Source organism: Chionomys nivalis, chromosome 2 (assembly GCF_950005125.1).
Source record: "Chionomys nivalis chromosome 2, mChiNiv1.1, whole genome shotgun sequence".
Lineage (NCBI taxonomy): Eukaryota > Metazoa > Chordata > Mammalia > Rodentia > Cricetidae > Chionomys > Chionomys nivalis.
In genome coordinates, this window is record NC_080087.1 from 59,347,350 (window position 1) to 59,361,057 (window position 13,708).

General features: G+C 41.2%; 1 protein-coding gene across 6 annotated transcripts in view; it reads left to right on the forward strand.

The window, feature by feature from the left end:
- The window catches only part of Atg5 (autophagy related 5), a 126,516-nt gene extending 115,472 nt beyond the window's left edge, over positions 1 to 11,044 (forward strand). For 3 of the 6 annotated variants that reach the window (XM_057761491.1, XM_057761489.1, XM_057761490.1), the window contains exon 8: positions 9,662 to 11,044. In XM_057761491.1, the coding sequence (XP_057617474.1) occupies positions 9,662 to 9,798 (137 nt within the window). In that variant the 3' untranslated portion in view covers positions 9,799 to 11,044. The remainder of the gene's footprint in view (positions 1 to 9,661) is intronic. The other 3 variants (XM_057761493.1, XM_057761492.1, XR_009056665.1) reach the window with 2 other exon arrangements.
- Positions 11,045 to 13,708: the final 2,664 nt, after the last annotated feature.

Here is a 13,708-nt window from a genome sequence, read left to right on the forward strand (position 1 = left end):
GCTTGTGTGCCGCTTGCTGTGTCGCTGGCACTAGGAAATGAAGTGATGAAGCAAACCAGTGTCCCTGTCTTGTCACATGGTGCAGCTGCTCCATTGGTCACCATGTACTCATCTGTAGCTAAAGCTCAGAGCAGTTAGAGGTTCTTGGTGATATGAGTTCAGAACCCACAGTGGTGGTAACAGAAGTAATTCTACGCATGCACACATAATATAAAAACAGTAATAACATTTTTAAAGGAAATATTTTTGAAATCTCTGCTTTTTCAATTATATCTTTTTCTTTTAAGTGAACAAGGCTTAATGTTTAGCTTTCACCTTATTTTTTCCAATTTATACTCAGGAAGCTCTTAATTAGTTCATTTAAATTGTCTAAACAGTGACCAACTACAGTTTCCATGATTATGACTAAATACATGGTTTTAATTTAAATTTTGCTTTATGTTCTTCTCACCAAGAGATATAATGGTTATAAGCAAAAGTCAAGATAAGGCACATGTTGATGAAGCTATCCAAAGAGCCAACGTTCTAGGGTTAGCCTAGAAATAAAGTAATATATATAATAGACACCTTATACACGGAAGAAAGATACATGGGCTGTGAGTGGCTCCTTATGATCAGCACTGAGTTAGCATAGACCTGGAAGATGTTAATGGAGGCTGTAAAAAGGCTTGTGGCTCTGATAAACAGCGCTTGCCTTCTGTTTGTGATCACGGGATAAAAGCCTTGTGCTCGTGCGTGTTCATTTTTACTGCTACAGCATATAGTGTGCTCTTAAGATGGAGATCTCATTCCCCAGGAAGCATTTTTGTGTAAGATTAATTGCCCTTTTAAAATCAGTGTTTGATGTATTCCTTTGCCCATATCCTGGCTTGCTTTAACCCCCTTTGACCTGACCTCACTATTACCACCTGATGTATGCACTTCAGACTTCAGCCTGTGCTGTCTCCTGTCAGTGAATTCGGTTGGTCAGCATCTTGTTCATGACCATAACAGAGCTTGAAGAATTTGTCAGATAGAGTAAAATTGTTCAGGCTAGTTAGCAGTAATCAGAAAGCTTGTCTCTTTGTTGGCTTTAAAATGTCTTCAGATTTATTAAATGTTTCATAGAAACTTTGTTCTTGAATCATAAAATAACCCTGAAAAGCTGCCGGTTAAAAGTGGCTAAAATGGATGTCAGTCCATTTGGTCTTAGCTTTCTGTTCTTCCGTACGTTAGAGGTGTGAAACTCAAAAGGGATTAATTAAATTGAAATTTTCTCATTAAAGGCTGTGTTTGTCATCCTTTTCTTTAGCCTCCACTTTTAAAACTAAGAGATTCCATTCACTTGTCAATCAGAAAGAAACTTCAGAATATCCCTAGAAGCTGACACAGCTTGCTTTACAGACCCTAGTTACACCTTTGTTGCAGCTGACTGAGACCTGAGGACTCAGTGGCCAGCAGGCCACCATCACCTCGTATGAGCCCTCAAGCCCCTGTGTGAGGGAGGTTATAACAAAGGTTCTAGTGGGATTGTTTTTGTTTTCTTCTAGTTGAGTGTTTTTATCTTTTGGTTTTTGTTTTGCAAGACAGGGTTTCACTATGTAGCTCTGGCTGTCCTGAACTCACTCTGTAGACCAGGCTGGCCTCAAACTCAGAACTACCTGCCACGTGAATGCTGGAATTAAAGGCAGGTACCATCACCTAGCAGTTTTTATCATTTTAAAAAGAATCTTCAAATCTTTTAAGTAGTATAGCCATAATATGTTAGGGCTTCTTTTACTTTTAGGTAAGGTGCTTCACTGGATTTTTATGTTGAATATATTTTATGGCTTTTGAAAATTTTTTGAATGGCCATTTAATTTGTATAATACTGAGTCTGAGGTTTTGTTGCCCCATTTTTTTTTAGCACTGACACTGCTTAGAGGCAGTGTTCTTATAAACTTTCACTTGCCAATCACATAATTAAAATATAAAATATATATTTTTATATATCTTGGTGAATACTTAGTGTCAAGTTGGGAGCGTAGGCCCCAGCCCCTTGCATCTATCCCAGCCCTCAGGCCTGGTCTGGACTCCAAATCCCAGCAGGCCACTCCCCAGGGTATTTAAATGATCTCCCAAAAGAGGACGCTGGTCCCTTTTCTTTCCTCCCGGTGGTCGCGTTAGTGTCCTCCCAGTTCCCCCTCGGGGCCACCCGAGAGCGCAGAACCTGGATATTTCTTAATTCGGCTTGTTTTGATTTGGCCTGATTGGGAATTTTGCGTTGTCAGGGAACTCGCATTAGGAAATATTCCTAACACTTAGTACCAAAATAATTAACTTATTACCATACCTTGCAACATATGCCTCCCCTTCTCTTGATCCCTGTTCTCTCTCTGTCTTCTCCACCTTTGTGGTCATATGTAGCCCGGCCTGGCCTAAAATTTTGTGTGGGCCTCAACTTTTGTTTCTTCTCCCTGAGTTGCTGGAGTTGCCACTACCTCCAGTTTATGTAGTGTTGGGGATCAAACCAAAGACTGTGTAGTCAGAAGCCTCTCCCATGATATACTCCACTACCTCCAGTTTATGTAGTATTGGGGATCAAACCAAAGACTATATAATCAGAAGCCTCTCCCATGTTATACCCCAGACTCATTTGTTCTATCTTTTTCTTTTCTTTTTCACTTTTATTTTTGTTTTTATTTTTAAACAAGGTTTTACTGTGTCACAGCTTTGGCTGTTCTAGAACTCTCTATGGACCAGGCTGGCCTCAAACTACTCACTTAGATCCAACTGCCTCTGCTTCCTGAGTGATGGGATTAAAGGTGTGAGCCACCACCACCCAGTTGGGCTCTCCTCTTAATTTCATTTAATTCACCAAGAAGCCCTAGAGATGAGGAACTGAAGACTCACAAATTTGACTAAGGATTCAAAGCTAGTAAATGTTGTTGTCTAAAGTCCAAAGGAAAGATTTTGCTGTTCTGGTATGAAAGACTAGGAGCATGACTAGAACTGGAAGGTCTTTTAGGACTCTGGAGACCAGAGGTTTGCAGGCTGTGGCCCACGAGTTAAGGGAGAAGTGACCTTGGGTTCTAAGCAGCAGGCAGGACTTGGGACACATCTCAGTCACACATTAGACTTTCCAGCATTACCAGCTGGGCCTCCTCCGGAGCTGTGACAGTTGGATTTGTGCTAGAGAACATCTGAAAACAGACATTACTGCATGTTTGTTTTCTGTTCACCTCCCTCCTGCTGCTGATGGTCTATCAGAATGTGATCTATGATTCTGTATGACACTTTCACTTCCTTTATGAAGAAATCTCAAAGGAGTGAGATCATTCATTCCTGGGGAGTCAAGTGTCTGAACTAATCTAACCAATAGGATTTTGCCTGTTTTTATCCTATTTTATATATTTTTTTTGTTTCTGTGTACAGCTACCATTCTCATATAGCCAAAATGTACTTGAATATATGTTTGTGTGTGAACATGATTTTATTTTGATTTTAGTGTGTGTGTGTGTGTGTGTTTGCATGCAGTTATGGTAGGGTGATGTTGACCGAGGTTTTCTATCCCACCTGGTCCTTGTCCTGCCTGGTTCCTGCATTAAATCCTAAAGAAATAACACAGAGGTCTACATTAGTTATAAACTGACCTAGTAGCTCGGGCTTCTTATTAACTCTTATAACTTATATCCGCCCATTATTCTTGTCTATGTTAACCATGTGGCTTGGTACTTTTTTTGGCGAGGCAGTCACATCTTGCTTGCTCTGTGACTAGATCAGGACTGCAGAATGCATCCCCTTGCCAGAATTCTCCTGTTCTCATTGCCCTGCCTCCACTTCCTGCCTGGTCACTCCACCTATACTTCCTGCCTGACTACTGGGCAATCAGCGGTTATTTAAAATATAATTGACAGGATACAGACCATTGTCCCACAGCATTTCCCCCTCAAAAAAAAAAAAAAAAAAAAAAAAAAACAAGAACTCTGAATCTAATATCCTTTACTTAGCTTTTCTCCTGACCATTCGTTATCCATAACAACTTTTAACCAACATTCCAAACAAAGGAAAATATCCATAGTCCATTTTGGGGGGAATGTGGGTATAGTTTCTTCCTGCTGGTTGGGGGCACTGATAATCTTATGGGGACCTAAAGAAAATTTAGAATCATGATCAAGTCCTGACTGGAGTATCTTATGAGGCTTGATCATCGCAGGCAGCAGTCTTGAATCTGCTCTGGATGTAGAACTCAAACATCTCAGCCATCTGATCCTACTGGAGATTTCTCAGGTGGTCTTCCTTGATCAAACCTGATTTTTCTTAATTCAGAATGAATCCATAGTCTCTCATTTTCTGTGGAAACAAAAACAAAACCTCTTCTCCAAAGTAACATATCTTTTGATTTCAACTTGAAGTCAAGGCATTGATGAAATATTTTTGTTTTATTAATCCAAGCCGGGCGGTGGTGGCGCACGCCTTTAATCCCAGCACTTGGGAGGCAGAGGCAGGCGGATCTCTGTGAGTTCGAGACCAGCCTGGTCTACAAGAGCTAGTTCAGCAGCATTTATATTTAAATGTCTTTTAGCAGCTGTTGCTGCTTCCTCAGCTGTCAAGCAATTCAAAAACAACATAATAATATACAGTATCCAGACTTTCTGTGTATTTTTCATATTTACGTGACTTTATTTTAACCCCTATTTTTTTTTTTTTTTAATGTTTGGCTTTTTGAGACAGGGTTTCTTTGTGTATCTTTGTCCTGTAACTCACTCTGTAGACCAGGCTGTGTTTAAACTCACAGAGCTCTGCCTGCCTCTGCCTCTCAAGTGCTGGGATTAAAGGTGTGTGCCACCACACCCAACTATGCTCTTTCTTTTTTATTTTAAGGACTTTAACCTTTTTCTTTATTCTCCCAAGATTGCACATATTTTTAACACACTGTAAACCATTTAGAAGTTTTCTTCCTCTTTGAATCTCTCTTTACTGTATATCTCTCTCCTTTTCTGACCACATACATCTTTAATTTGCTAAGCAATATTGCTAGGATTAAAGCATGGCTTTGATGGCTGGATCCAGCCCATTCCTTAGCTTTCTGAGATTCCAGCCTCATGGCAGAGGTGCCAGCTGGTTCCATGTTTATTGCCACAACATTATGGCGTTTCAAGGTCCCTACCACCTCAAAACGCGTGCAGTCAGCTTTTCATCAACACCATTCAAGTGTTTCATGGCAGGACCTCTCACAAAAAGCTACAAGGTTTTGTAGCTAATGCTGAGTCAGGAAGCCTGTCTTAAATGAGAGCCCTTGCTGGCCTCTAGCAAGCAGAGTAGACCAAAGAAATTGCTGCTACCAAAAAGTCATGTTTAACACTGTTATTTTGTGTCTAGAATTACTTCCTAAGCTCTCTCAGGCTTTTAAGTAGATTTGGTCATCCCCACGTTGGGCACCAGGATGATATGTACACCATGCTGGGAACCAAACCCGGGCCCTCTATTGCAAGAACAGAGCCAGTCCTTAGCCATAGGGTCGTCTCTCCAAACCATAAATATATTTTCCTTAAAAGACAACTGTTGTAAAACTATTCACTTTAAATTAGATTCTGATTTCTGTGGCATCGACATCTTATAAAAGCACTAATATATGCTTTTCAGTATTGGAAGTCTAAATTCAGCTGCAGACTGAAGTGTTCCCCAGATCCCTTACTTGGAAGATTTTTTCGTCTAGCACTGTTGGAGTTGGAACTTTTGAAAGGACTGTGGATATGGACCTTCCCTCTTGCCTGTCTACTGTCTGGGGATATCAGATGAAGGCCCACACAACATGCTAGTGCCTCAATCTTCACCTTGACTGCAGAACTGTGAGAATGACTGTTCTTTAGAAATGCTACACTCTGAGAAATGTCTAAAAGCAGCACAGCCTGAGACTGGACTGGACTAGGCTAAGCACCAGGCTGAGCAAAAAAATGTTGGAACTGTTGAAATTTATGATAGACTACCTAATAGTTTCATATCATTTTTAATTTTCCTAACTATACAATAGTTCTGTAAACATATTTTTTAGAGAATTCGCATTACAAGTAGAAAGTTTTGACAGAATCCAAATTTATCCTGCAAAAGTGACTTATGAATGACCGTAACTGCTTCTCTTGATTATTGTCTTAAATGTTTGCCTGATTTAAAGCCTCTTTGTATGAACTTTTTCTGGGGAGGTAGCTGTCTTCTGCTCATCTCAGATAGGACCAGTGACAGACCCAAGAAAGAATTACACTCAAGTCACATCATAGTGGGATGAGAGAGAGCATTGTCTATAAACGCTCAGGTTGGGGTGTGGCTTCGTGAGCCCCTCCCCATCTCCAAGTTAGAAAGCTAATGGGCCCAGTCTTGAACAGATCTTTTAGTAATCTCAGGTGCTGATAGTTCCAGAGGGTCACAGCCAGAGGACAGAACTCCACAGACTTCCATATACTCTTTTAGAAACTGCAGTGGGGGCTGAGGAAAGCCTTGATGGTAAAGGCCTTGCCTTGCAAGCCCAAGGCCTTAGGTTAGTCTTGTATCACCTGACCTACAAAAGGCAAAATCCCAAGTAAGAGGTATAAGAGGAATCCTGAGTCATCTGTTTTGAGTGATGTTTCCAGTTTCAAGTATAAAGTCTTGAATCTCGTTTAGAAACACAGAATGCTCATCAGACACGTTCAACTTAGCAATCTCATCAAGGGCTTCCTTTCTCTTGTTAGAGGAAAGTATGAAGTCATTCGTCAGTATTATTTTTGCTGGTGTAAGTTATTGCCAAATTATCCAGCCATGCTTTGTTGTTGTCTATGGAAGCATGAATTTAGGTGAAAACATACATAGATATTTGTTATTTATCTTGGACCACTTTTAGCCTTTACCTCACTAGCTCCAGCAGTTCTGCAGTCACACACTGCCCAGTGGCGGGCGTGACCATCAGACCCAGTTCTGAAGATGCTTTGCCAGCCCACCCCACCTGCAACTTTGAAATGTACTGCGTAATCAGTACCATGCTAGATGCTGGGGACATCCATGAACACAGGAGCTCTGATTATAGTCCCAAGAGAAATCCTGCCCCCATCCCAAAGATCCTCTGTTTACAGTTGCTCTTGGAGGGAAGTCAGAAAGTAAACAAGAATAAATACTGATGAAGTGTTTGGATTAATGATGCAAAAATGTTTCACATCTTTGTCTTATTTTTGTTTTCTTTTTCTTTGTTTTGAGATAGGGTCTCAGTCTGTAGACTAGACTGGCTTTACATTCAGAGCTGTCCTCTTGACCCTGTCTCCCACATGCTCAGGTTACAGACACAAGCCATGCCTAATTATATCTCATATCTTCAGTTCTGATGATAGGTATGGCAGAGATAGATCTGACTTAGTTGTCTAGTTCAAGCAAAGGATTAAGATGACCCCAGTCTGAAAGCCAGAGAACCAGTATTTGCTTGATGCAGAGTTGGAATGGCTCGGGTGTACATGGTATGACTCAGAGCCCATCTGTTGTCTCCCGGCTTCTCAAGCACATGTGTGTCCGTGGATGGGGCACCCGCATGTGTCCACTCTTATCTCAACACTGCTCTAGGACAGTGTGGAAAAGTGAGTAGTAACTTGTTAGTTTTACTGTCTCAGAAAAAGATGACTCTGGCCTGAGAACCTGCACACAAAAGGAACTTTTACTCTCACCACGCTTTCGTTTTTTGACTCAGTTCTAAGTAGGAGGAAATTCTGAGAATATTAAAATAACTCAAAGAAATATATAATAAGAATATTAACAGAACCATACTGGAAATGTTTTAAGATATTCTAAGAAAGATTTAATATGGTAAAACCTTAGCAGTCTAGAACTTAGAAAGATGAATCATTCTAGAGAACTTAAATGTTCATCCATCTTACACCAATTCTAAAAAGTCTTCCCAAAGAGCTGATGTACAGTCTTCCGTGTTCTGTGTACAGCTCGATGGTTCTGACCAGTGTCCAGAAGCCAGTCATTGCATTCACTCTGTGATTACAACTGTGTAAAAAAGTTACAGATACCCAAGAAAGATGGCTAGCAGGGATGGAGGGATGGCTCCACGCTTAAGAGTGCGGTGGTCCCTCAGAGGACCCCAGCTCAGATCCCAGCACCCATGTTGGCAGCTCATGGTTACCTGTAACGCTAGACAGAAGATCCAACACCCTCATCTGGCCGCTGCGGTCACTGCACTCACCACCTGCACACATTCACACTCAGACACACCTACATTAACTAAATAAAAAAGGCCTTTGTAGAAAAAAAAGGATGGCTAGGGAAATGAAAGCAATAGAAGCAGTTATTAGTTTCTGGGATTCTGAGGCAGTCAGTAGTCTTTCCCCCAAAGTTGTACTAAACTATGACAGGGATGTGGCAAGCTTTGTTTGGTTGGGTTTAGAGTTGGTAACGTGCTTACCCGATTCTTATTTGAGCATTCGCTTTTGACTGTAGTGTTTCTGTGTCCTCCATGATTGCTCCCTGCCGCCGTCTTTCCCCCTTTCCCTCTCTCTCTCTCTCTCTCTCTCTCTCTCTCTCTGTCAGGAGGCTAAACATTTCTTTAGAAGTTCTGATGTCAGGTGCCAGCCAGGCCTTCCTGTACCTTAGCACAGTAGGGACTGAAGGGCACTGGGAATAGGGCAAGGACAGAAAGGAGAGCAGCAGCTGATGTGCTCCTGTCCCACCAGACGATTTTGCCCTGTTGTTGTTGTCTTTTGTTTCCAGGATGTGAGGTGGTTGCCATTGTATTTTGAAGACACTATTAAAGAATTGTACTGCAGGGTAACAAATACTTTCTTCTTTTCCTTTTTGAATAATTTTTGTTTAGTCTGGAATGGTTTGGGGAGGCATGCTCTTTACAGTAGGGGGTTTTCCTTGCTTTAATTGTTAATAAAATTTGAATTTTAAAGTGTTAATTGACGCACCCTTTAAATTTTTATTACATTTTAATTTGTTTTATTGTTGGGGTGGTTGCCCACCTACCATGGTATGTGTATAGAAGTCAGAAGACAACTTGGAGACTAGGTTCTCTCCTACTATGTCAGGGATCAAATTCAGACCACAGTAAGTGCTTTTATCTGCTGAGTCCTGCAGCAGGCCCTATAGTACCATTTTCATTAGCAATTGAGAATTATCAAAAAAAAAAAAATCCATCAGGTTTAGTGCCTCTTAAGGCAGACATCCTTAAGTCAGACCATTGGTTCTCTCTGATAAAGCTTTAGTTGTGCTTGTACTACTTCCTACCCTTACACATTGCTGATAGTCAGCAAAACGCCCAGCTGTTACACTCCTCTCCGATCCCAAGGGTGTGTGGCCGCCTCCACGAGGTAACAGCCTTTCTGTAGTGGTTTTAAATGTGCACTAGAATACTTTTGGTCAGTGGGTTCACCCTGCTGTTTTCTCCAGGATAGTTTCACTAACGTCAATCTTGGGCAAGCACAGTAATTAAGAAAGAACAAATACTTTCATATAGCAACAGAATTTTTATCAGAATTCATTGCAACCTCAGGTTTCTGTTCAGGGTGAGACATTTTGCAACATTTAAACTTTCTCCTTGTCTTCATTTCCTGTTAAGAGGATTAAAACAAGTTTGAAATCCATTTAATTCACTAAGGAATCTCAAAAGGCAACAGAGTATCTTTTCTTTGTGGTTTTTGTTTCTATTGATTAATATTGGATTTCTTTCTTGGAACAGATGGAGAAAAAAAGAACCAAGTAATGATTCACGGAATTGAACCAATGCTGGAAACCCCTCTACAGTGGCTGAGTGAGCATCTGAGCTACCCAGATAATTTTCTTCATATTAGCATTGTCCCCCAACCAACAGATTGAAGGAGCAGCTTCTCGCTGGATGGAATCACCTTGAGTCAGCATGTCACCCTCGCTTCAGTCAGGTTCGGTGGAGGCTGCAGAAACACGTGGCTGCCTGCAAGTAAGTCTAGGAGGAAGAAGATTCCATGAGAGATAGGGCAGCCGGGCAGGTCTGACTGGGCACCACCACTGCATTGCTCCACTGCCGTCATTAAACCTCAGCTGAGACATGACAGGACCACTGGAGCTCTTGTCTTCTCATGAAATACAATGCAGCCGAAGCCTTTGCTCTAGGAAAAAAATGGAAACGTGCCACAGTTCATACTTCTGATTAACAAATAAGCGGGGTATTTCCTAAGGTGACCATGGTTGAACCTTAGTCAAGAAAGTGGAAACATTGGTTGAATTTTCGAGAGAATTAGACTTGAGAAAGTAAAAGAGAAATTCTGTTATCAATAACTTGCAGTAATTTTTTTGTAAAAGATCAAATTACAGTAAACCCATCTTTCCTTAATGAGAATTTCCTGTTTACAGTCAGTCTATTGGTATGCAAACAATCTTGTAACTTTGATAATGAACAGTGAGAGATTTTTAAATAAAGCCTCTAACTATGTTTTGTCATTTAAAGCATACAGTTTGTCACTTTTCAAAGACACCCCGATTCCCATACAGTAAGTCATTTTTTATTCTGTGTTCCCATTTCTCACTGGCATAGCAAGGGTGCAGAGCGTAGGGTAACTTGTCTCAGGAGCTATTACGGGATTTATTACTGCAACTTGAAAATCTGTCATCTATACACTGAATATGAATAATAGTAACTGTCTTTGCTGTTTTGTTGGTCACTGTAAACCTGTCAAATCATAGTATGCCAAGTACCCATCTAAGGTAATTTTGCATATTTTGAAACTCCCATTCCTTTCCTTTGGTTTTTGGTTGTTTGGTTGATTTGCTTTGGTTTTTTGGCTCCAGGAGTACTGTCACTATTTTCCCCTGGCGCCAGTCTTTAAATTTTGAAGGAGACCTGTCTCTAGACTGCAGTAGCTTTTCCTTATCATTACCAAAAACATCCAGAGGTTCCTGGAACTCCTCCCACTATAAGGGAAGTTTGCTGCACTCTAAGGCCACTGCTTGGAGACTCCTGCAGTTGATTTGTGAACTAGCTTGCTGTCCACATTGAATGTCAACCCATCTGAGTATGCAAAAAGACAGTATCATAAAATAATGGTTTTCGATTCTATAATAAAAATGATGTTTTCTTATAAAATTATATGATGACTCAAGTGAGATCCTGTTAGTGCTCCTTGCCTCCTCCCTCCTACACCCCTTGTGATTTTTCACTGGTTAACATAGATTTATTCGCAAAATGAGAGAAAGTTGGTCAAAGAACAAATATCCCAGAATGGAAATTATAAACATAATAGTAAAAGAAGTAACGTTGGGTACCAATCACAGAAACGAAGCAGTGAGTAGAAGGAAACTGGCTGACTAAACAAAGTGCCCTTTTAGCAAAGGCAGGAAAAAATAGTGACACTTGAGTTACATAAGGAAAAATCCACTGACTTGTATTTTTGCAAGACGTTGGTCTGAATATGATTGTTCACATTATGGGTGTTTATTCGTCTGCTGAGTCTGGGGATTTTCCCCTTGGTGTTTTGACAGACTGATGAGAGCATCACTGAGTAGAAGGGTCAGATGCCAGGGTATGCTAAACTGTGAGGTGTGGTCAGAAGGTAACCATGGTGATTTTACAGGTGACACTGGGGATTCCTGGGGTATTTTAGAGCTCCTGGACTTCACTTGCAGATTAACAAAGTAAATTATACCAAGCCACAGGAGTGCCATAGACAAACACCTGTAAAGCCGGGTGAGCAAGGGGCCAGTGGCCAGAGGAATGTCCGTCTTCATTCCTAGAGGCTGGAGGTGAAATATTTACAGACCAAGATCAGGACTTCCATCATCTTCAGACTGTAAGTTTCTCGGGAGAAGAATGAGGACTAACAGAAAAGAGGGCCACAAGTCTCAACAAGTGGCTCACTCTTAGGGGGGAAAAAAATAAGTATTTTATTGGCATTGCCAACAAGGAAGGAATTCCAACCATAGTGAGTAATCACTTACCATGTTACTCATTGCATAGTTGACCTGAGCTGCGAGCATAGATGGGGCTTAATTGATAATCACTATGATTTCTTTGGTACCTAGATACCCCCAGTAACCTATTAGAATTAAGCATAAGTAACGATTTACAGAGTATCTTCCTATCTCATTATAAGGGAGGAGTGTCCCCAGGCCATGTTATGATTTTTCCAGTTCAGTAAAACCAGGTGGATTATTCTAAGAAAAGAATACAGATTTAACATTGAGTGACTAGCTTTTTCTCCCCTCCTCCCCCCCATTTTTGCGTTTTATTATTTGGGAGGGGCACACAAATGCTTGTCACAGAATGAGTGTGGAGCTCAAAGGACAACTTGTGGGAGTTGATTCTCTCCTACCTTGTGGGCCCCAGGGATTGAACTCTGGTTGTCAGTCTTGGCAGCAAGCACCCTTAACCCCTGAGCCATCTTGCTGACCCATCAACAACTTTTAATGGTTATCATTCTACGTCATGTTGGTTTAAAGGTAAATTTTCATATAACTTATCTTCTAATATTCAAAAATTTGGTGTGTGTGGCTCATGCCAGAGAATGCAGCTCACTTTTTATCCTGCTCCTGACTCAGGTCTGAGAGAAGTCAGGGTGCTTGTTACTTGTGCCAGCATAATCCAGATAAGAGGGTGAAATCTTTAGGTACTACTGGAGAAAAATTAGAAAAACTTGGGCTCTTTTGTGCACAGCCAGGCGATAAGAGTTGTTCACAATACCTTTCTCTGAATTCCGTTCCTCTGTTTTCTGAATATATTCATGTGGCCTGAGAATGCTCCAGAAGAGGAGGAAGGAGGAGCATGCATCTTGTTCATGTTACTGGATATCAAATGGCACTCTGGAATTGCAGGTCTCTCTCTCGTCTTTTGATGCAGAAGTAACCGGCAGACGGTACAGGCTGCACTTTAGAGCTTTGATGGCTTTAAGCTGGTACATGTGGTAGGGATGCTTTCTCAAGCTGGGCAGCAGTAGGAATCCCAGGTCAAGTAGCCCCAAAAGCAAACATAATACTCTTCTGTGTGCCATATTGTAAAGCTACGAGGTTCACAGGTATGTGAATCAAATGCATTGCAGTTGAGTGAGGATCTCATATATCCTAGGCTGCCCTTGAACTCACTGTGTAGCTAAGGACGCCCTTCTGGTTCCCTGCCTCTGCCTCCCAACCCTGGGATGACAGGTGCGTATATCGTCCTATTTTTCAAATGCATTTTTTTTTCAGTCAGATATTTTCAACTTGCCCATCTAAATCAGGGAGCAACTACAGAAAGCTCTTCACTGTGCACCTTCATATGACGAAGGGAACCTTCAGACTTCCTCAAATACAAATTATAATCTTTTTCTCAAGTACTAGCAGGTGTACTAATGTCAAGTTTGGTGTTTTTTTTTTTTGTTTTTTTTTTTTTTTGGTTTTTCAAGACAGGGTTTCTCTGTAGCTACGGAGCCTGTCCTGGAACTAGCTCTTGTAGACCAGGCTGGCCTCGAACTCACAAAGATCCACCTGTCTCTGCCTCCCGAGTGCTGGGATTAAAGGCGTGCGCCACCACCGCCCGGCTTATTGTCAAGTTTTATAGGCCTAACCTTGTAATCACAGACTTAAACATTCTGTATTTAGATTCTAGAGCTACTCACTGGAAACTTGGGTTTTTAATACTGAACCATTTTAATTTAGAGCATGTTAGGATGATCCAGATAAAGGTAAGTCAGGAATTTAGGAATATTTAATGTGCTGTGATACACCCTCTGGCCCCTAAAAGTGCTTGGTGCAAAGCTTACTCCTACCTCTAATCACAAGA